The sequence below is a fragment of the Cucumis melo genome, chromosome 11 (assembly GCF_025177605.1).
Source record: "Cucumis melo cultivar AY chromosome 11, USDA_Cmelo_AY_1.0, whole genome shotgun sequence".
Classification (NCBI taxonomy): domain Eukaryota; kingdom Viridiplantae; phylum Streptophyta; class Magnoliopsida; order Cucurbitales; family Cucurbitaceae; genus Cucumis; species Cucumis melo.
The window spans coordinates 12,245,126-12,269,192 of NC_066867.1; the positions used below are offsets into that span (position 1 = coordinate 12,245,126).

General features: G+C 33.4%; 1 protein-coding gene and 1 long non-coding RNA gene across 2 annotated transcripts; one reads left to right on the forward strand and one right to left on the reverse strand.

The window, feature by feature from the left end:
• The first annotated feature begins 367 nt into the window (after positions 1-367).
• Positions 368-2,297, forward strand: LOC127144045 (uncharacterized). Its single transcript, XR_007815656.1, has 4 exons — positions 368-599; positions 707-977; positions 1,224-1,273; positions 2,078-2,297. It is a non-coding gene; the product is annotated as an uncharacterized LOC127144045 (long non-coding RNA).
• Positions 2,298-18,895: 16,598 nt separating this feature from the next.
• LOC103496015 (signaling peptide TAXIMIN 2) lies at positions 18,896-19,500 on the reverse strand. Its single transcript, XM_008457731.3, has 2 exons — positions 19,289-19,500; positions 18,896-19,200 (listed from the first exon to the last, which is right to left on the reverse strand). The coding sequence occupies exons 1-2, from the start codon at positions 19,384-19,386 to the stop codon at positions 19,077-19,079; spliced, it is 222 nt and encodes a 73-aa protein (XP_008455953.1). The 5' UTR covers positions 19,387-19,500; the 3' UTR covers positions 18,896-19,076.
• Positions 19,501-24,067: the final 4,567 nt, after the last annotated feature.

Sequence of the window (24,067 nt, forward strand, 5' to 3'; positions counted from 1 at the left end):
GCATCCTTGCTTAATGCTACGCCATACTACAGCTCCCCCATTTACGGTGAACACTGATTCCGATGTAGATTTTCTAGAATCCTTATCGATTTGGATATCAGAGTCAGTGTATAAATCCTTAGCTCCATACACAAGCATGTAGTTTGTAAACCCGATATTTTCTTGGTTTAATTTCTTTAAATGTGGAAAGAAAGAAAAAGAAAAAGAAAATGGAAATTAATTGTAAATATATATATATATATATATATATATTAAATAGTTTTATTAAATAAAGTAAAGAAAAGAAAGAAAAGAAAGGATAAAAAGAAGAAAAGGAGAAGAAAATTTCATTTTTTCTTTTCTTCTTCTTCTTCTTCTCTTCCCTTCACCGCCAAGATTTTGAAGACATCCGAGTTCCATTTTTTTTTTCTTTTTCCTTCTTCAATTTGCAGAGAACTTCTAAGAGAGAGTTTGGAAGAAGAAGAGAAATTTTACAAGAATTTTTTAGGTTGAAGAAGAGGAGGAGAACTCAAGCAAAGTGTATCAATGGCTGAATTTTAGTTCATTCTGCACATCACTGGTTTTTAATTCGGTTTGAACTCTTCAAAAGGAATTAAGAGGTGAGATTTACATTTACTGAAAGTTAACTCATTTTTTAAACAAACTTTATGAAGAACGTTGGAGCAAATTCGGTTATTCATTTGGTGCTTTTTGATGAAGAAAACAGGGCAGTTGGTTTTCACTCGAAATCAAGAGGTCTCTTGTTTTTCTTGTATTTCAGAGTGTATCTGTAGAGTTAGAATCTCTATTTGGTATGGTTGGAAAGCTTATTCAATTTACTACAACTTTCATGAAGAAATTGTAAACCAAAAACGACTAAAAATCAGTTAAATTGTAGGGACAAGTTAAAGAGGTCGTGTGCGCGCGATTCTGGAAGTGGTTCTGTTTTGAGGGTTATATGTATTTATGCACGGGGCATCAGATTTATATGTCTTCAGGTAAGTTTTAGAGGATCTCAAAATGAAGATTTTGATATAAAGAACACTCATTTTGGTTAAGTATTGAGAAAGTTATAGTCCTTTGAAGTTTATGTTAGAAATCTGGAAATTTTAGAGAATTGTTGAAATAGGATTTTATTTCTTAAGCTTTGTTTTCGTGAGCGTCATCTTTGGTGCGACATGTTATGTATATCTTTAGGAAACCAGAATGTTTAGAGTTTTAATACTCGGTTGGGTTGTTGGCAGGCCAAGAAGAATTAAACCGAGCTTATAGACCAAGGATCTAGCCCAAAACTGTGAGTGACAAAACCAACTTTGAAATATTTTCCATAATTGTTATTATGATTGAATGCGATAAATGTTTATTTACGAAGCCATGAAAGGTATTTGATTTTCATGACTATTTTCAAGTATACATTTGGAGACTAGATTTCTTAAAGAAATTTATGCTAGCACGTAGATATTAAATGTTTGGAAAGTATTTAAACCACAATATTTTAAGCAAAGCATGAATTAGTATGAAGTTTTGTTTTAAGAACTACAATTTTCCACGAAAGAGCTGAGTAAAGTTCGAGCTTTGTGTAAAATTTATAAGCAGGCATGTTTTAATATTTTAAGATGATTTATGAAATTTTCATTAACTACATGACTGAGATCTTGAGCCTGAGGCTAGAGATTACCGTGTGCACACTGGTTAGATTCCGTTGTTGACGTTGAGTGTACTCCGTAACAACGATGCTGTCGTGAGTGCTGGGCGGGCCCCACTACGACAAAGATGATGGGAGTGCTGGGCGGGCCCCACTACATCGTAGTGCTTGTAAACGTTGTTGTACTATGTGTACCCTACACAACGTAGATTCTTCATGTTAGTTAAAATGCTTCGATATACTTGATATGCCTTGCTAGATTTCAATGATGAACATGCTGAGTATTTAAGGAAGCTATTCTTACTACTACACATTTACATTTGCGACTTGTATAAACAGATTTATATGTGTAAAGTTTTCACGTGCTCTTATCTTTAAATTCATAGTTTTAAATTGAGTCACTCACTGAGCTTCATAGCTCACCCTTTCCAAAATGTTTTACCCATTTTCCAGGTAGAGATCGACTTCCCGGTGCCTGATAGACTGCCTTAGTCTGCGGAAGCTTCATTATCGATTGCCAGTTGAGTTGGGCATAGAGTCTGTTGTGTTGTGGTGTATATACACCCTTGTATGTTATAGATACTCCACAGTTTGTATAAGCTTTAGGAGCTGTAGTTGTGTAAATTTTGTTGGTTATATTTTGATTAAGGTGTCTTTAGGTTTACTCGTGAAATCGATAAATTTTGAGGTACACTTCATGTATGTGTTTGACTAGCTGTGTTTGACTAGCCTAGGATCCGTTGTGTTTTGTGGCATGTACAATAGTTTATATACTAGATTGGCAAGTTCATCACATGAAAGTTTTAAGCAGAGTCGACAGATATAGGTACAGAAAAGCGTTGTTCGTCGGCTTCACGCCATCTTTCGGTCTAAGGTAGTAGGTAGTCCGGGAGGGGGTGTGACATAGTCTCTCGTTCACCTAAGATACTTGAGAATAATTTTAATCGTCGTCCAGTGGTCTAACCCTGGGTTGTACTGATACCTACTAACTATTCCTACTGCATAACAAATGTCTGGCCTAGTGCAGAGCATAACATACATTAAGCTGCCCACAGCTGAGGCATAGGGAATAGGTCTCATATCCTCAACTTCTTGAGGTGTCTTAGGACACTATTCCTTAGACAAGTGAACCCCATGCCTGAAAGGTAATAAACCCTTCTTAGAGTTCTGCATCAAATATCGAACCAACATTTTGTCGATATAGGTTGCTTGAGACAGTGCTAGCGTTTTTTTCTTACGATCCCTTATGATTTGGATCCTAAGAACATATTGTGTCTCTCCTAAATTTTTCATTTGAAATTGGGCTGCTAGCCAAGCTTTAACGTCAGTAAGGTATCCCACATCATTCCCAATGAGGAGGATATCGTCCACATCAAGTACTAAGAAAGCTACTTTTCATTTGTTGATTTTCTTATATACACAAGATTCATCAATGTTTTGGTCAAAACCATAGGATTTGATCGCAGTATCAAGCCTAATGTTCCAAGATCTAGATGCTTGTTTCAACCCATAAATGGATCGATTCAGCTTACAAACTTTTTGCTCTTGACCTTGGGTTATGAACCCCTCGGGCTGAGACATAAAGATACTCTCTTCAAGATTTCCATTCAGAAAAGCAGTCTTGACATCCATTTGCCATATTTCATAATCATAAAATGTGGCGATGGACAAGAGAATCCTTATAGACTTTAACATAGCAACAGGAGAAAAAGTTTTCTCATAGTGAAGCCCTTCCCTTTGGGGTTACCCTTTTGCAACAAGTCTAGCTTTGAAGGTCTGTACCTTCCCAGCTGAATCTCTCTTTCTCTTATAGATCCATTTACACCCTATAGGTTTTACCCCTTCAGGTAGATCTACAAGCTCCCACAATGAATTGAAGTACATAGACTCCATTTCAAGGTCCATGGCTTTGACCCATTGGTCCTTATCTACATCATTCATTGCCTGTTTATAAGACAATGGATCCTCAACACCATCATCTGGTATGACAACCTGAGTTTCAGTTAAACCCAAATAACGGTTAGGTTGTGATACAATCCTCCCACTGCATCGAGGCATTCTCAACGATTGAGAAGGATGAGATTGACTTGATGTGGTGGTTTCATCAACTCTTGATGAGGGACCAACTTCATCAAAAACCCTTGTTGATTCATCAGTAGCTTCATTTAATACTAATTTGCTTCGTGGTTTATGATCTCTCATGTGGTCTTCTTCCAAGAAAGTAGCATTTGTCGATACAAACACTCTATTTTCTTGTGGATCGAAGAATAGACCACCTCTCGTCTCTTTAGGGTAACCAGCAAATTGGCATAACTTGAACGAGGTTCCAACTTCTTGGGATTTGTCACTAACACGTGTGCTGGACAACCCTAAATTCTTAAATGACTTAAACTAGGTTTACGTCCTCTCCATAAATCGAAAAGTGTTTCAGAAACACTCTTCGAGGGAACATTGTTCAAGATATGAATTGCAGTCTCTACTGCATACCCTCAAAACGAGCTAGGCAATTGAGTGTAACTCATTATTGAACGAACCATATCTAACAAGGTTCTATTTCTCCTTTCTGATACACCATTTTGTTGAGGTGTACCAGGTGCTGAGAGTTGGGATTGGATTCCATATTCTATCATATAGTCTTGGAATCTCAAATTCATGTACTCTTCACCTCGATCAGATCGAAGTATTTTAATCTTTTTACTTAATAGATTTTCAACTTCACTCTTATACTCCTTGAACTTTTCAAGAGCTTCAGACTTATGCTCCATTAAGTATAAATAACCATACCTAGAATAATCGTCTATAAAAGAGATGAAGTATTCAAAACTCCCTCTAGCTTTTACATTCATCGGACCACAGAGGTCTGAATGTATAAGTTCTAAAGGCTCTTTGGCTCTATAACCTTTTCCAGTAAAAGGTCTCTTTGTCATTTTACCTTCAAGACAAGATTCACATGGAGGTAATGAATCATCTTCTAACTTGTTTAGAAGTCCATTCTTTACCAATCTCCTGATCTGATCGAGATTTATGTGACCTAATCTTAAATGCCAAAGATAGGTATTGTTATTTGGAAAAATTCTTTGCCTTTTATTTTGAGTATTAGCAGTTCTAAACATGATTTAAAACTGCTTTTGCTTCATTAGGTCTTAATACATACGAGTTATTTTCAAGCTTAGCTGAACAAATATGTACACCATTCTTAGAAATGAACGCTTCATTCATAGAAAAATTAATTGAGTACATATGTTCAATAAGAGACAAGAAACGGAAACAAAGTTCCTTTTAATTTTAGGAACTATGTACAAGTTTTCCAAAAACATGAATTTATTTCCGAAAAACAACTTAGCATCTCCCACTGCATGAGCTGAAATGACATCTCCCGTTCCAACCTTGAGTGTCATCTCACTCTCCTCAAGCTGCTTGAAGGAACTAGTTTCTTGTAAAGAATAACAAACATGGTTAGTGGCCCCTGAATCAAGTATCCAGACATTTTGGTCATTTTCCACTTAACATGTTTCCAAGACAAGTAAATCATATTTACCTTCCTTTTCTTTCTTCTTAACAAGGTACTTAGGGCAATTTGTTTTCCAATGCTCATCAACATTGTAGTGGAAACATTTTCCCTTGATGACTACCTTAGCCTTCCCTTTGCCCTCAACAGCAATAGTAGGACCTTTCCCCTTCCCTTCTTTTCTCTTCTGAATTTTCTCAAATCCAGAAGATGAATCTGCAAACCTCTTAGAATGGGCAACATCTGCCTCTTGTTTGATCTGAATGGACGGTTGCCCAAATATCTCTCTAAAAGAGTCCATGATCTGACGTGCAGTGACCATGATCTCATGTTTCTTGCTCAAAATGTCAGATATACTAGCCAAGATGTGGAGGCGAGCCTTGTCATTGGCCTTTTTCCAGCGGTCATATGCATCCCTAACACTTTGGGATGCATATTTAGTGGGGAAAGGAGGACATTCCTCCATTAAGATGAAGCGTAGATCAACGATAACTAGAATCATATTCAGTTTCGATTTCCACGTCGCATAATTTTTACCGGTTAATTGATATTTTTTAAGCAATGCAATAATTGAGGAAGAAATGCTGAAATAACAAACAATTGACCGTATTAGTTATCTTTTTCTTAACCCATTACATAAAACAATCCAATCAATTCAGCAAAAAACAAATAATCAAAGAACCCTAATAAAACTAATGATTTAGTTTTTGCAACGATACTTCAGAAGTTTAGAGCAACAATCACTGAAGGGTGATCAATTACTCCTCTTCTGAATTTAGACAATCTCAACTAATTACTAATATCAGAATAACTCTTATTCCTATAGTTCTTAGTTATCGTTGTTCGGTCAAGGATTCATTAACTAACTTAATTCATCCCGTAAGTGTGACCCTACCATTTTCAGATCCCAGAGGTATGCTTCAACAGGCTATCGTTAGGAAAGACAACTGTTGAAGATTAACCTAAGAAATCCTATCCATTTCTGGAGTTTGTGATGTTCTGACTTATATGATCAAGCCCTCCGAAGGGATGGTCGCTCCAAGATGACACGCAGGCGGATCATAGAAATCTCACGGTGCAACCTAATGGAGGAGACCGTAGGATACGTTGACACGCGTCCTTCTCCCACTTACTATGAACATTTCCCCTATTCACCTTGTTATTGACCCATACAAACACTTTCCGAAGGGAGGCCGCGCCCAGGGCGACACGAAGCCGAGTATGGATCTCACGTGTGAACTCTTAGGGACGTGAGAGCAAAAAATTGATATATCATATATACCATTTTTCTCCCACTAAAATGTTATATTAATTTAGGGTTTAGTTGCACTTAGCTAAATTCCGGCTAAATGAATCTAACTAAGTCTATTTTTATTATAACACTTATAATAAAACTTTACACTAAAGTTTTTAGGTGTATTAAACCATTTAATTTACCTAGTGACATCTTATGCTAATAGGAATAAGGTTAATTCAACACTGGTTCTGGGTCAGTTTCCAAGTAGGAGGTGTTTCGTAAACCGTCAACTTAAGTACCCCCAGCCTTAGACAGAACTTTACCGGTGGAGCCTTATAACCTTAAATCCTATTTGTCCTATGTAGTTTCATTAAACTAAAAATAAGACTAAATTCTAATCCTATTAGAATTAATGTGATCTTAGGTTTATTTAATTTTAAACAATTTAAAACTAAACCAAATTAATCCTAAGATCCTATGTTTGCATGCAACTCTTTATTATAGGTTGACGGTTTCTAATAATCAAATTTTATAACTATTATAAAATTAGTTAATTAGATCTATAATCATGCATACTATGGTTTAAATAATTAAAATCAAATTATAATTAAATAAAACCATATTACATGCATACATTATATTAATATAACAATTATATTAAACTATGGATGTAATATGCACAATGCAAATTAATTTTCATCTTTTATTAATATAACAATTATATTAAAAAATATGAAAATCAATCAAGCATACACAATACATTAATTTAAATATAACAAATTATACTTAACTAAGTAATACCATGCATCATGCTTATTCAATTTCATATATTTAAAATATCAACATATTTTAAATTACTCATGAAATTCATAATCATGCATTAAAACCATACATTATAACTTTTATAATATATAAAAATGTATGAACATGCTTAACCTAAGGTGGGATTTATCTAAATGACATCCATAAAGCATTTAAATAACAATTGAATCGGTAAAATTGGCCCCTAGGATAAAATAAAGCAAAAATTACAATAATAAAGTCTTAAATTTATCCTAAAAGTGCTTCCAAAGCTCCAAAACTGGTCTCAAAACCTTCATAAAGCTTCAAACCGAACCCAAAAAACTTGAACCAATCCAAAACCGCCCCAAACCGGCTAAAAAATGCTTAAAATCGGCCTAAAAAATGAAGAACCGGACCAAAACCGCCTGAACCGACACAATATGAAGAACCAAAGCCAAACTAAGCCGACCGGGCGCGAGCCGTTCGTACAGCGAGTCAGCCGCGAGCCGTCCGTACGAGCCATCGAGCCGCGAGCCATCCATACAAAAGTCGAGTCGAGCGTGCGGAGCCATCCGTACAAGCCGATCCGAGCTGCGGAGCCATCCGTACAAAAGCCGAGCCGAGCCGCGGAGCCATCCGTACAATCCGAGTTGAGCGCGAGCCGTCCGTACAGCGAGCCGAGCATAGCCGTTCGTACAGCCGGTGACGTCATCCTTTCTTCAACCTCCAGATGCGGAATATTTTTTTTGCTTCGGTTTCCATATAAAATCGAAAAATTCTCCGTTGATGGCCTTCTGGTTGTCCGTTTTGGGCAAATTTGGTGTCAAAAACTCAGAAAAACACCCCGAATCCAGAAATTGGACTGTAAATTATAGACTTACAAATTAAAATACCCAAAAATGCAGGGACCTTTACATTTTGATCTTATCAAAAAAGTAAATCTATGGCCAAAATTACAGAAATATTCAATTGCAAAACCAACATTCATAATGCAGAGATCCCACCTAACCAATGCAAATTTTTAAAATTCTCAATTAAAACTAACTTGGCTCCGATACCAATTGAAGGGATCAAAACCCTTTACAGCGGAAAAATTACAGAAACTTAATTTTAATTGGAACCTTAAAAATACCAGTATATTGACAAAAATTAGTAAAATAATTTTTATGGTTAAACATGCTTTGAAGAAAAAAAATAGAGAAGAAAAAACTTGCGCTCGTTGACGACTCTGAATCTACCAATCACAAAATTTTGGGGCACCACCACTTGGAAACCTTCCTATTCTTTGATTGAGATGGTTTGTGGGAACCAAAATTGGAAAAAGAGAATTTTCCTTAGAGGGAAAATTTTTGGTCAGAGAGAAATGGGAGAGCAAAATTTTTCCACAAAACTTACCCCTTGTTACGCAAAGTATTCCCACTTCTTCAGACGGAAGAAGTGGGAAGTTTGAGATAATAAATGGGAACGTGGGAAAACCACCCACGTTCCATATTAACTTAATAATAATTATTAAGTTAATATATATATATATATATATATTAAACTAATTAATTAATTTAATTTAATAATCAATTAAATCATATTTAATTAATATTTTCATTTAAATCATATCTAAATGAATATCTCTCGCATAACCTATAGTTTTAATTTAATTAATTTAATTAAATAAAATTAAACTAAACTATTAATTAATTCTCCAATTAATTAATTTCTAAATTAAATATCTTATATTTAATTTAATCCATAATTTGAATCATATTCAAATATAAATTTCTCTCATAACCTATAGTTTTAATATGTATCATATACACATTAAATTTTAACTTATAGTTTTAATATGAATCTAATTCAAATTAAACTAATATTTGAACTTATTCAAATATTTTATTCTCTCGTAATTTAATTTTGAATCATATCCAAAATTAAATTTATATAATAAAGTCTAATAAACTTTATATTATAATGTATCAATATACATTATATTAATTCCCAAAGTAAATTTGAACATTTCAAATTACAACCAATATAAATAAATCTCATTACTCTTTATGAGTTAGGAAGGGGACCTAATGGACCTACAAATCAGAAGCTACAACGATATGAGATTAATTAGCTAAACTCATTAACTACATTAATCAATATTCCTTAACTGTGTGTACACTCCATTAAAGACTCACAGCTGAACTCTTCTCACTGTAGATATATTTATGTGTCCATGGATATAGACCAATACCAGTAAGTTAGTCCTTCACAAGTGTTCGTAACACCAACTGGGTCAAATTACCGTTTTACCCTTGGGTTACCTCTAGTCCTTAAATACCAGTGCTCCTCTAATGAACAACCTGTTTATGGTCCAACCACTAAACAGAAACCCCTCTCGTGCCATAGAGAGGGTAGGGCCCTTTGTTCAAGTCACGGAGACACCATTTAAGGGAACACTTATCTACTTACCCTAAAGGTGAGAAGGAGTGAATTCCATCTTGTGTGATTATTTTCTCAGCTCCCTACTCGATCTTGTCCCCAAAATGATAAGCATATTGAGTCGGCAATTTGGCAACTCTCACCCATATAAACAAAATGACAATCCCTCACAAACAGGAGTTCATAATACACTCAGGATTAAGACTAAGTCACCTAGGTCATCCTAATGAAATAGAAATCCAACTAGTTAACGGAGTTACATCTAGTGATTATTATTTTGTGGTCTAGTCTTATGCAAACTCATTGCATAGGATACCCTCCCTCGCATGTCGCATACATGAACACATTAGATCAATGTGTTTGTATCGAATACAATGTGAGTCGTATCCATAGTGTTAACAGGATAAGGTACCCAACCTTAACCCTATACTATAGACCCTTTAAGCTGATCTTGGACATTGATCCCCGTATGTCTCTACATACTGTTCAAGACTCATCAAATAGCTTAGGATGTTAGTTTATTGGATTTAGGTTATTAAGACAAAATTAATAATATAATCAATAACACTTATTGAAATTATAATAATAAAACACTTTATTAATGGCAGTCAATTAATTATATTAACTATCTACGAGTTTTAGGACATAAAACCCAACAATTAGTAGTGGCCCATCTTCGTATAACTGCTCTGAGATGGAAAACTAGGTGTATACAAAGGCACTAATCTTTACCAAGTCTTTATGCTAGGAAAAACTAGACATTTACGGAATGCACTCATCATAAAACCTTTATGCACAGAAGACTCCCCCGTAGGGTTACTATAAATCTCTGGATATCTCAAGTATAAGCTAAAACAACCTTTCAAATCACAAGCATTATAACATTCTCTTAAACTACAATAGTATGTTTTAAAACAAACTCTTACATCTAGCAAATCTATGTATTATGTAAATCATGCTTTTCTAAAACCATTCTCAAGCTTAAATACTTTTAGAAACTCAGAATAAATCAAGCTTGCTTGAAATACTCATAAATCTTATACTTAAATAATTAACTTAGCAACATTAGTAAACTTATGTATTTCAAATTCTTTCTAGGCTTAAATCTCATGCTTTAAAAATAACATATCTAATCAGAGTGTAAACCAAACCCTTTAAACCTAAAACATGCTCAAAACTTATGGCTAGTAAATCATGTTCAAAAATCACTTCTAACTCATTTTTATCACTTATAGATGCTAGTTAAATCCTTGACCTATAAAATTTTCAAATATCTTCTTGACCTTAAATAAGAGAGTTTAACTCAAGATTAATCCCCTTAACTTAAAATTTTCCTAACTAAACTAAAAAATTGCAAAAACGCCAAAAATGGCTAAAAATTGCATTTAGAGCATTGTTGGTGTTGGGCATGGACGGTAGGGTTGCATGAGAGCACGCAAGCCTCTTAGGGTGCCAGGCTGCATGATAATTGATAACTTGTAGAAATACTAGTTATTATAGCCTTTAGGTAGAATAATGAAGTCTTAACACAAAAAAATGAAGAAAACACGTTACAAAATAGACAAAATAAGATGATTTCACATTACAAGTACCAAAAGAGTAAAATGCATGTTTATCACGATTTTTATGTCTTAAGAAAGGATTTTAGGCGAATGAACAAGAGGAATAGCCAAATGATAAATGTCAGGCAATAAGGCGCACTTAACCATATGACAAGTAGCAAGATGTTAGGCGATGTACATCGCTAGAAGACAAGAATGGTTGGCACAAGTTTCAGAGACAAAAAGATGTTTGCAGCACTGCACAACTTGATCAAATAATTAATGATGTCAAGATGATGTTAAGTTCTATTGACCTTCGCTTACAAATACAAAGCTATCTCCTTGTAATGAAGTGTGTGAAAATCTGGAGATCAAGCCGAACTTTGTCCCCTACCTTTCTTCTCTATTTTAAGTGAGCGCTTAGAAGAGAGTTGAGAGGAATCTATACCCCTTTCCCCCTCAGCTTCATTCGAAAAAATTGGAGCCAATGAGCATAAGAAATTATGTTCAGAGAATCAACTCATTCCTTACATCTTTCATTTGTAAATTCATTTCACTTTGTATTTTTAATTTGTACCCCATGTCTAAAAGGCCTAAAGTTTTATTTATAAATGCAATCTACTAGTACTTTCACTTTCTCATCTCTTTATCCTTCCATAGCATTAGTTCTCTGTAAACATGATCGTGAGACCCTAAGTCTATAATAGAGGGTTATTTTGTAAAGTAGGCATTTTGAGTAGAGGTAGACATTTTGGAAGTTGGCATTGAAGTTTAGCAACACGAGGAAAGAGGCATTCTAGTGTTGCAATGCGAAATGAAGTTAGACCAGCAAAGTTAATTACTTTAAGAAAATATCTAATCTTCATTTGACAGCTAATTACGTGTCAGATGTGAGACTCGTGTTGGAATAAAAGGGTCAATTTTGAGATCTCAATCGAGATTTGAGATAGAAGGTTAATCTCAGGGCAAAACTCAATCTTACTCAGCCCACAAGGAAGAAAGAATGCTTTTAATACAAGGATCTCAGGTAGTTGTATGGAATCTCGAGCAATATTGAAGATAAAAGTGTAATATCAGAGGCATCTCAGTGCTTGTTCGACTTAGATAGAGGACAAAAGCTCAAGAAGTTGGAAACACAGGCTAACTCGGGTTTGAGTTCAGTCGAGATTGGATGTAAAGAAGCAAGTCTAAGGAGATCTTGGGCCATCTCGAGGACAATTCCAACTAAAATTGAAGGCCAAAATAGGAAATTTAAGGGCTCTCGGGCAATTCTAGGGCTATGCTCAATCGAGATGGGAGACAAAGAATGGTTTGCTAAGGTTCTCAAGGTGATCTCGGGCTAATTTTGGTTGGGATCACTAAAAGTTAAGTGTTTGGTGTGTTGGATTTCAGGTGTATAGTTCTACAAAGGCATAAATTTCAGCAAGTAAGAGGCGTAAGCTCAAAATTCAGAGGCAAAGGGTAACCAGGTAATATGAGTTTAAGTGTCACAAAGAGGTTATGCAAAAAGAATCTATAAAAGGGGAAGTTGGGGTTGTAAAGTTCATAAATTTCTCATACCTTTTGCAAAGATTATTCTCAAAAATTTCAGTTTAAGGTGTTAAGTTGCTAGACAAAAGAAGGGTTCAAGCTAGGGGTAAAACTTTAAGTTCGTGAGTGATTTTTCAAAGAAAAAGAAAATTTTTCCAAGGCTCTTTCTTTAAGAATTGAATCATGTTATTTTGTGCATAGTAGAAAGCATGTTGTCGTATTATGCATGTTTGTGTTAAGCATTGATCCTGTAAAGCGAGTTTTATAAAGGTGAAGTTATGAGTTCCATAATATTTTTTTGTGTTGTATTGTATACCATGCTTGTGAGTAAACCATTATTTCTATTCCTATCAATGAGCTATCTATTATGTGCACATAATGAGTCAAGGCAACCATGAAGTGAAAGGACCACTTGGCGGTGAGAAGCAGGTCAATGCGTTGAAAGAAGTGCATTGAGCTTCGTGGCCTAAGCAACTGGAAATGAATCATAAAATTCTCCAAGGGATGTTGATGAAAAGGCCATCACAGTAGTCCATGCATGGGAATGGTTCATGTTCCTGACAAAAGGAATAGTGAAGGGCTAATGTATGTTTTATGATTTTATGGAATTAGGCGTTGAAGCTCGTTTATGATATGAAGATGAATTTGTTGGTTGAATGTATTCTCTAAAAGGTTTTTAAAACTATAACTCACTAAGTATTTGACTTACATGTTAAGTTTCCCTTCCCCAAGGTATAAGGTGTTGAAACCAGGTTAAGAGAGCAAGGCATGCAGGTAAGACCTTCAATGTTGTTATTAAGGAATTATTAGTAAAATTGAATATTATATTCTTGAATTCAATAAACTAAGGTCCCGAGACTATCTTGAAGAAACTTGAACTTTATGTAGAGACATAAGTGTCGATCAAGTTCAAGTATATAACCTAAATAGTTTATAGTATATGAATAAGGTTGGCTGGAACACTATAGATGCGGCCAGTTTTGTAGTTAGTACAAATGATGTGATCCTCAATCGTTCATTTGGAGACATGAAAGTAGGGCATCCTATATAAAGTGTTTACATAAGACTAAAGCCATGAAATAGTCACTTTTATGTTATAACATCATTTACTGCATGAAGATGACTATTTCATTTATTAATGACCTATGTAACTTAATTTTAATTCTGAGCTAACTATGAACTCCTGTGCACACAAGATTATCCTTAGATCTTCATAGATGAGGGCAGCTCATCAGCACTGGCTCAATTAGTCTCCCATTTCAGGGGTAAAATGGAATTGGCTCTTGATCACTTTAAAGTCAGGGGTAAGATGGAATTGGCTCTTGATCACTTTAGAGTCAGTAGATAGGTTGTTTCCTTATGCACTAAATCCAGGTCTTGAATAAAGCATGAGAGGAAATCGGTTTATAGGTTTGACCTTAAACCAATTGTTCATTAAAGGATCAATGGGACTTAAGGAACAATATGCAATATTAGGGTAAAATAGTAAATTTGACCCAGTCGAGATTACGAACAATCTATGATGGATTAACTTACTAATCATGATTATATCAAATAGACACAAATAATTATATATATATGAAGGGGAGTACAACTATAAGACTTTAGTAGAATAACATGTTTGTTAGTGAATGTTGATTAGCTCGATTTAAAAGGATTTAGCCAGTTAATCTCATATCATTAAAGCCAATGATCTATAGGTTCGTGAGGTGCCCCTACTATCTGATATGAAATGAATTTAGAACAGTATGATGCAATGATTCAAATTATTCGAATTAGGAAAGGAGAGAGAAACCAACAAGTATATGTGTTATAGATGCTAGTTATTAGATAGAGCTTTATGTTTAAATATTATTTAAATATTAAGATTATGAATGTGGATTCATATTCAAAAGCTTGAAATTAATGGAAATGGTCAAAGTTGTAAAAAGTCAAGAGTTGACTTTTAAGTTTTAAAAAGTCAAATTTTGAGCAACTATATTTTCAAAAGTGATTTGAATTTCAAAATAATAAATGTGAATTCATGCTCGGGAGGTCAAAGTTTGTCAAGACAAACAAATTAGTACAAAGTCAAAATGTTGACTTTTGATTTGTAAACCCTAAACCCTAAACTAAAATGGTCTTTTAGTTTGACTTTAACTAAAAGATCATTTTCCCTTTGACTAAAGTTAGTGGAAAACCTCAACATTTTGTTGGATAATCCCACTAATTTTAGTGTGCTAGGTGTTGACATGTGATGTAGACATAAAGCCCACTAAGGTTGAGTAAAGTTTGTATTGTTGGGCTTTGGTGAGATATTATTGCATGTAAAAGGCCTATAAATAGGGCCTCATAAAATGTTTTGAAGATTTTATGGATTTTGAGTTTATTGGATTAAATATAGTTATGCATTTAACCAGGAACAATTATGGTAATATTTGATCTATTTTCGCTGCGCATGCCTAATTTTCTATCAGAATGTCCAATAGATCGAGTTTTCAAATCCTATCTACTAGACACTCCTGGTGTGAACCATCTCTGGTCTCGATTTCTAAAACCACTAGTTAAAATTGCTGGTTGACTCAGCTCAACTATTGACTTCTCTTCCTCTAGACTCTACTTTACTCGTAAAGCAATCTCGACCAACTATGAGAAGTCGGTCCACTTGGCTAGAGGTGTAACAGGAGTATGAATCTCCTTTCGTAGACCTTTCTTAAATCTTCTACATCTGTCAACTTAGATGCAACTATCACCTCTACATACCATAAAAGTTCAATATATTTCCTCTCAGACTCGACTACTAAAAGTGACCCTTGAACTAACCTAAGAAACTCGTCTCTCTTGGCTTCATAATAAGTAATAAGGTAGTACTTATCTTCAAAGACACCTTTAAAAGTCTCTGAATCAAGGGTATGTGCATCACTACGTCCGGCATCGATCAATTTTGGCCAACTCTCTCTTTAGGTCAATCCATGACCCTAAAGCATTTCTCTAGCATATTCAATCATCCATCGTCGAACCCTCAAACAATGTAGCTCCTAGAGAATTAAGTCGCTCTATACCATATACTTCTTTTTAGGATCATGTTGGAATTATGTCACAAAACTCGTAGTTTGTAGTTTAAAATCATATTATATTCAATAAAGTTGTTATTGAGGAATTATTAGTGAAATTGATTACTATAATCTTGAATTCAATAAACTAAGGTCCCGCGAGGCTATCTTGAGTAAACTTAAACTTTATATAGATTCATAAACATGAATCAAGTTTAAGTATATAACCTAAACGATCTATAGTATATGAATAAAGTCGAGCGCTATATTCTGGGAACACTATGGATGCAATCAACATTGTAGTTAGTACAAATAATATGATCCTAAATCACTCATATAGAGCATGAAAGTGGAGGCCTCCTATGTAAAGAGCTTACATAATTCATTAACCACGATAATTGAGGAACGGTTGGGCAACATTATGGGTAAGTTGTGTTCTTGAATTATAATTAGAAGTTGGTTTTGTGGAGTGGAAGTTTTGGGGGCGGTTTGAATTTAGTTTTGGTCAGTTAAAAAATTGGTTGTAACTTATGTCTCTAAATTAAATTTGGAATTGTTGGATAGGTGTTAGTCTAGGCTATTGTTATGTAAGTGTTAGGCTTTTTGTTGGAAGTCGTAGTTGCTTAATTTGTGATTGTGCTAATTGAGGTAAACATTATTATTGGAACCGCCTATGAGTCGAGAAAGAGATTGTGATATGACATGCTATGTTATTGTGGAAGTATGATAGTCCAAGCTTTTTGCTGGAAGTCGTGGTTGCTTAATCTATGATTGTGCTAATTGAGGTAAACATTACTATTTGAACCGCCATGAGCTGAGAAAGAGATTATGATGTGGAATGCTATGTTACTATGAAAGTATGAATTAGTTATGATATGTGATTGAATTAAAGTATATTACTTATCAAGTTTGACAGATATGTGTGGATGATATGGATTAGTAATAGTCTTCCCCTACTTGTAGTGACGTGTCCTTCAACAATTCGGGATTCACTGTAAACATATTTCATTCAAGATTTACTCGAGACCTTTATTATATTTTCTTTGAAATCCATCACAAAAGTAAACTATATTTTGTAAATAGTTTCAATTTTTTGTTATCCACGTGATTTTCTCATTTTAAAGTTATGATTAAAAAATTTCTAAAATTCTAATATTTTTTTTCTAGTTAAGCTTTAAAAATCAAATTTAGTAAGCTTTTAGGTAGTAGGGAATCAAGAAATGGGTCCTAATGTATATACAATGCTCCCATATGAAATACCTGCCTCCAACACTGGACTTCAAGGTTAGTGTGAGATTGGTTGTGGTTTTAACATCTAAAATTAAGAAGATAAAAAACCTAACAAGATCGGATTACGTCAATTGACATTGGGACAACCAAGAGGTTCAAATCTCCCATTTTGAGTGATAGCTAATTTGATTTATTTTTAAAATTAATAAACACTTTAAAAAGTTGACTCATATGCAACATAAATCTTTTACCAAACAAGACAAATGTAATCTCTTGTTGATTTTGTTTCTAAATTTGATGAAGATATACTCAACCCTTGAAACACTTTTTAATATTTGTTGAATTAACCCAAATTATTATAAGAAGTTGCTTTTAAGAGAGAACTCAAGATGTTATAACCATCTCTTTGTGGGAGATAACCCAAAATAATTCTTTTTAGGAGATAATCCATAATATTATTACAATGTTTCTTACCAAATAAAATGGGGTATTTTCCAAAATATAATAAAGCGGCAAATATTTACACCGTACAAAATAATTTCAAAAACTAAAAAAGCTCACAGACCCACAATTGAAAATACCAAAAATGTTCCGTCAACCACGTGCGTAATATATTTGGTATAAGATCGTTTAGATTTATCTATTGTTTGGTACACAATCATTTAAATTTGATTATTTAGATTGGGATGGTAAAATCTAAACGATTTATTTTTTCAATTCTATCGTTTAATTTAGTTACATGATTGTTTAGATTTAAATCCAAATCTAAACGATTTATTTTTTTTCAATTATATCACTTAACTTAGTTACACGATCGTTTAATTTGACTACATAATCGTTTAAATTTGGTCGTTTAGATTTAACTACAGGATCGTTTAGATTTGGATAACTTTTTTTCAAAATTTGGTATGTGATCATCTAGATTTAGCTAAACAAAATTTTTCAAAATTTTGCTACACGATTGTTTAGATTTGTTTACACAATTGTTTACATTTTAAAGATTATTTGATACTCAATCGTTTAGATTTGACTAAACGATTTTTTTAATTTTATTTTACACGATCGTTTATTTATTTTTTTCTTACACGATCGTTTAGATTTGGCTACTTTAATGTAAACAATTTTTTCAAGATTTTTTATATACAATCTTTTAGATTTAATTATCAAAATCTAAACCACATAAGAAAAGAAGAAAAGAAGAAAGACGATGGAAAGAAATCGTATTGAAAAAAAGAAAAGAAAACGAAGAAAGAGATAGAAAGAAAAACCAAATCTAAACGACCTAAAAAAAAGAGAGAAAAAGAATAAAGACGATGAAAATAAATCGCAGTGGAAAAAAGAAGAGGAAATGAAAAGAAGAAACACGATGGAAAGAAATCGTAGTGGAAAAAAAGAAAAGAAAAAGAAGAAATAGAAAGAAAAACCAAATCTAAACGATAAAAAAAAAAAAGAAAAAAAAAAGACAATAGAAAAAAATCACAGCAGAACAAAAGAAGAGGAAAAGAAGAAATACGATAAAAAAATCGTAACAGAGGGAGAAGAAAAATGAGAAAACAAATCTGAAATACTTAAAAATTGATTAACTTTACAGATTTTGTTAGACGAACAGTAAATATTTGAGTAATTTATTATATTTATGAAAATTTACCAAATAAAATAAATCAAATCCACGTGATGACGTGAGTACAATTTAATTTAATTAGTGTGAGATCCGTAAACCACAAACATCCAAGAATTGTAGCAACCCCCAAGGTAAGTTATTGATTTTGTTAACCATTAACCTATAACTACAACTAATTAACTATCCATTACTTTCAAACGAAACACAATAATGCACAAAGTCAATGTTACAGATAGCTTACTTTGACCAATTATTTGAACAAAAATTCTCCACGAATTGTCTCCCAACAAAAATTAAATCATATTGAAAGCCCCATTAAATTAAAAGAACAAAAACAAAAAAAAAAACAAAAAGTAAAGAGTAGATGGTAGAGGGAAGGCATCAACGTAAATCATAAATGGGATTCCATACAGAAAAGGCCAACAAAGCCAACCCATTAAAGAATCAATGATGAAAAAAAAATGGCATTACTAAAAATACACATCAACTACTTAAAATGCCCAAATAATGGAAATTAAATTTGAAAAAGTAATAAGGGGAGGAAGAAAATCAACAAGGGATTTGATGAGTGAACCATCGGAGAACCTTGACCGGCAGCTTGACAAGCCCCACCGCCAAATTGGCGATCCCCGCGAAGCACACGCAACAGGGACACAAGCAACTCAGCACAGATCTGCAATACGAAACACAAAAACAAAAACATATTTAAAATCACACTTACAAACTAAGAAAGAGAAGAGAAAAGTGAGAGAAAAACAAACCCGATGATCCAAATAACTGCACCGACTAGAGACAAGACTAAGGCAACCAAGGCAAATGGAAGCCCCAGTAAGAAACCCAATGGCCTGCAATCTCCCATCTCTAAGAATTTGAAGGAAGGATTTAGGATAATAACAACTTATATGTGATGATTGGGATGGACAGGGAGATTTATATTTACTTTCTTGGTGGGTGAATTCCCTTAACTGCCCTTGACGGGGAGATGTGGAACCAATTGGAATAGTCGTGGGGATTTTATTTTGAAGGTTCGTGTGTGTTGCAGAGCTGACTTTTCTTTACATTTACTTTCCTTTCCTTTCCAAGACGGTTCCAATTTTCAAACGTATTTTAAGAAAATGAATAATAATTTTCAAATCCGCCTCCCTCGGAATCCCATCATCGGTGTTGCCGCGGTTCAGCGATCTTTAAATGTGGTCCTTACGAAAGCTATTTTAAATAATAGTCAATGCTCGCTCTTCTCTTCCATTCTAATTAACAAATTATTATTTTAAAAAAAAAATATATATATATATATATATATATATATATATATGTATGTATATGTTTCTTTTTTGGCTAGATTATAAAGATATATACCCATTGCGCTCTTTTCTTTCCAAAGTCATAACATTTATCGATTATCACAAACCCTTTTATAATCGTTTAAAAAACAAAAACAAAGAATAGGAAGCATATTAGGATATTATGAACCCCCATTTTTCAAAACCAAGCTAACATCATTACTTATCTAATTATCTAATCTTTTAAAAATAATAATAGAAGCATAAACCATATGACTGATCATGGATTCTTTTTCTTGTTATTCGTTAGAGTATCTTTCTCCTTCTCTTTGCCTGAAAAGTTACACATGGAAGAATGAGTATTAACAGTAGACTTGTAAGAGACTCGCTACTGGTCCCCCTAGATGAAGCATTAACTTCCTATTAGAATGTAACCTTAGTTATATCAGTCTTGTGATCTCCTAGAAACACACATCGATCTTAAAGTGAACCTAAAAATACACTTAGCAGTCAATCAGTCATCAATATCAGTCTAAAGGTGGTGATTTCGAAGGATACTGTACATGCAAGGTAGACTGGCCTAATAACTAAAGTTAATCGCAACTAGCCTAGTAGCTAGCTAGTCCCTTGGGATATCTAAAGCTAAACATAATATGCAAATAAGCCTATTGCAGTCAAACTTAGTCCAACAATAGGACTAAACATCGCAAACATCATCCAACAATCTTCATAATTACATGTTCAGTCAAATAAGTAAATCAACACAATTTCCGTCAAACCCTCACATAAACCTATCAAGTCATTTTAATTATATGGATAACTGTCAGTCAATCTATACAGTACAACTTTAATCTTAAATCGAAGGTCTGATAGTAGAAATTCGAATTAAACTCAACTAGTTAATAATTTTATTTAATAAAACTATCAATTATTTTCAAACAATCATCGTACTTGTCACATTTTTTACGGTAAGCATTCTCAAGTAACAACAGGTTATGCAAATCATTTGCCTTTTCACATTCCACAGTAAGCTTAGACCAAATCAGAGGCTACCCTTCATAAAGTATCAGTAACTCATAACTAAGTCAATAGTTGTCCATCACAACTATTACAATAATCCATAGGCTATGCAAATAACTTCCCTCAATAGTTATCACACTAACCCATAAGCTAAAACAAATAATTCGCAGTAAACCATATGGTAGTCTAATTCACAATATACTATATCAATAATCCATAATATGCATGTAACAACATCATACTTTACAGCAAGCATAGACAATTCCCACCGTAAGCATATGCAAATAATTATCTTTCACGCCTCAGCCTAATTAATGGCTACCAAGTAATTTTAAGGCTATAGCAATAATTCACCATCAGAAACATATCACAAGATATGCATATATTTATATCACCATTATCATACAGTAATCCAACTCTAATTAGAGATCTAGTAGTAGAAGGGGTCTAGTAGTATAGAACTCTTACCTTAGCTTATGCTAAGTTGCTAACTGCAAATAAAAGCACAATTCCACCTCCAAAATTAAATTAACAATTTTTTGTTAACAAATCACAAATTTAGTTACCTTAGCATACCAAAATCTAGTTTATTATTGGAATTGATTTTGGTTGCATGTCTTTGGAAGGTCCTTTTTGCAATGCTTACGGATTTAAGTGATGAATTTAGAGTGTCGATAAACATTTAATAGGCATTAAAATCCCACAATAAAGATCCAAAACATTTACCTAAATCACTAATCTTAACTAAAATTGGTTAACCGCGACAAATGAGGAAAATGGCGGCAATGGACAACACAAAACCCAGTTTGAATGAGGCTGGACGAAGAAGAAAGCGGCATTAGAGAACAACAATGAAGAAGTGATGAAGAGAGAGTCTGCGACTGGAGTACCTTGGGAAAGAAGATAATACGTTTTTGTTCTTTCATACACAATAATATGCACCAACCCTAATTTACGAAGAAATATTAACAAAATTGATAATATATAGGGGTCTTTTCATAAATATAAAAAAGTGGAAAAGTATTTACATTGTATAGAACAATTCCGAAAATAGAAAAAGCCTAGAGACCCAACGTATAAAATACAAAAAATACCTCGTCAACAATGCGCGTAATATATTTGGTAACGCGATTTGGTACACGATCGTTTAAATTTGACTATTGTTTGATACACGATCATTTAGATTTGTTTTTTTCAATTCTATCGTTTAATTTGTTACACGATCATTTAATTAATTGGGTTACACAATCGTTTAGATTTGGCTACCCTAAATCTAAACCATTTTTTTTCAAAATTTGGTATACAATCGTTTAGATTTGGCTACAGGATCGTTCAGATTTGGAACCCCAAATCTAAAAGATTTTTTTTTTTTTCAAAATTCGGTACACGATCATTTATATTTGGCTACAGGATCGTTTAGATTTGGGGTTTCAAATCTAAAAGATTTTTTTTTCAAAATCTGGTATAAACGATTTTTTCAATATTCTTTATCCACAATCTTTTAGTTTTGGTTACTCTAATTTAAATGTCTAACCATTTTTTTCAAGATTCTTATACACCATCAGATTTGGTTACCTAATCTAAACGTAAAAAAGAAAAGAAGAAAGACGATACGATGCATGCAGTGAATGAAAAAAAAAAAGAAAAAAAAAGAGGAAGAAAGACATGCAAGCATCTAAAAAAGAGAGAAAAACAAAAAAGATGATAAAAAGGAATAGATTTGGTTATCCAAATCTAAAAATAAAAAAAAATGGAAGAAATTGCAAAGAGTAAAGAGGAAGACGCTTAAAAAAATAGCAGAGAGAAATAGATTTGGTTACCCAAATCTAAAAATAAAAAAAATTGAAGAAATCGCAAAGAGTATAGCGGAAGACGATAGGGAGAAAAAGATGAAAGGGCAAACCTAGAATATTTAAAAAATGACTAACTTTATGGGCTTTGTTACACGGGTCGTAAATATTTCACTAGTTTGTTATATTTAACTAGATCTTCTTCTTTCCGATTATTTCTATATATAATTTTATTTAATAATAATATTTCAATATATAATTATGAATTTTTCACTTAATTAAATATACATACCCATATATATATATATATACTTGATTAATCCAACACACTAGATCAAATAAATTCTAGGTTCTAATTCCAATTAATATAACATTCATAATAATCTAATCGTAAACTAATCAAGATAAAAAAGTATCAAAATTACTTTAAATTTGTTGTCGGTGTCGTTTACCGAAATCTCTGGGAAAACCTAAATTTGCATTCCATATCGCTGCTTGTACACTTCTACATCTCAATTTTCGCTCAAATGTCAAAATTAATATTTTTTGAAATAATATTTATTCCAAAACTCTCTCTCACGAGTGATTTTTCTAGACAAAGGGAACAAACACTTTGAAGAATGGGCTTCGGAAACTCCAGAGTCCAGAGTGTCCATTTTCGTTCGATTGATGGGCTATACTGGGCCCTTGGCCCAAACTAAAGTGAGCACAAAGCTCTATTTGCTGCAAGCCCAAATTTGACCTTTCCAATAGATATCCATCCAAAAAATGGAGAGAATTTTGATCGGATACCAAAATTGGGGATTTGGATTTGAAATATAGCCAAATATTTAGAGAAATAAGGAGGTCTCTAATTAGAATAGCCTAAATAGGGATCTCCATTTACATGTTGGACTCAAGATTGTCATAATTTTCACAAAACTTCTAATCGACTACAAATTTACACTAATATTGAACATGCACAAATACTGAATCCAAAATGACAAAATTACCCACCTTTAATATTGTATTCAAGGTAAAAAAGAAAAAAACAAAATAGGGAGAGTGGAGAGACGCACAAAAGGAAAGGGGAATCGTAAGGAACAGTTTAATCTTCAAAATTTGTCAAAAACTTTCCTTCTTGAAGAAAATTTCAAATACCGCTCTTTTTCCTTCGCAAATCGATTGACAACCACCTTCTTCTCTTTTTTGTGTAAGCAAGCTTCTATTTTGGCGAAAGAGGATGCTTAGATAGGAAGATTTTCGGCCATCGCATATCGTTTTGGTAAGTTTTGTTGATGGTTATATAAAATACTTGTTAGGGTATGTTTTGTATATTTCACACATTGCAATATTATGAAATCGATTTGGAACTTCTTCCCAAACTTCAATTAGTCTGTGCAGAAATTAGAGTTTCGTCACAAGCGGATGAGTAAAAGTTTCATATTTCGGTCGTGCAATGCTATATCGG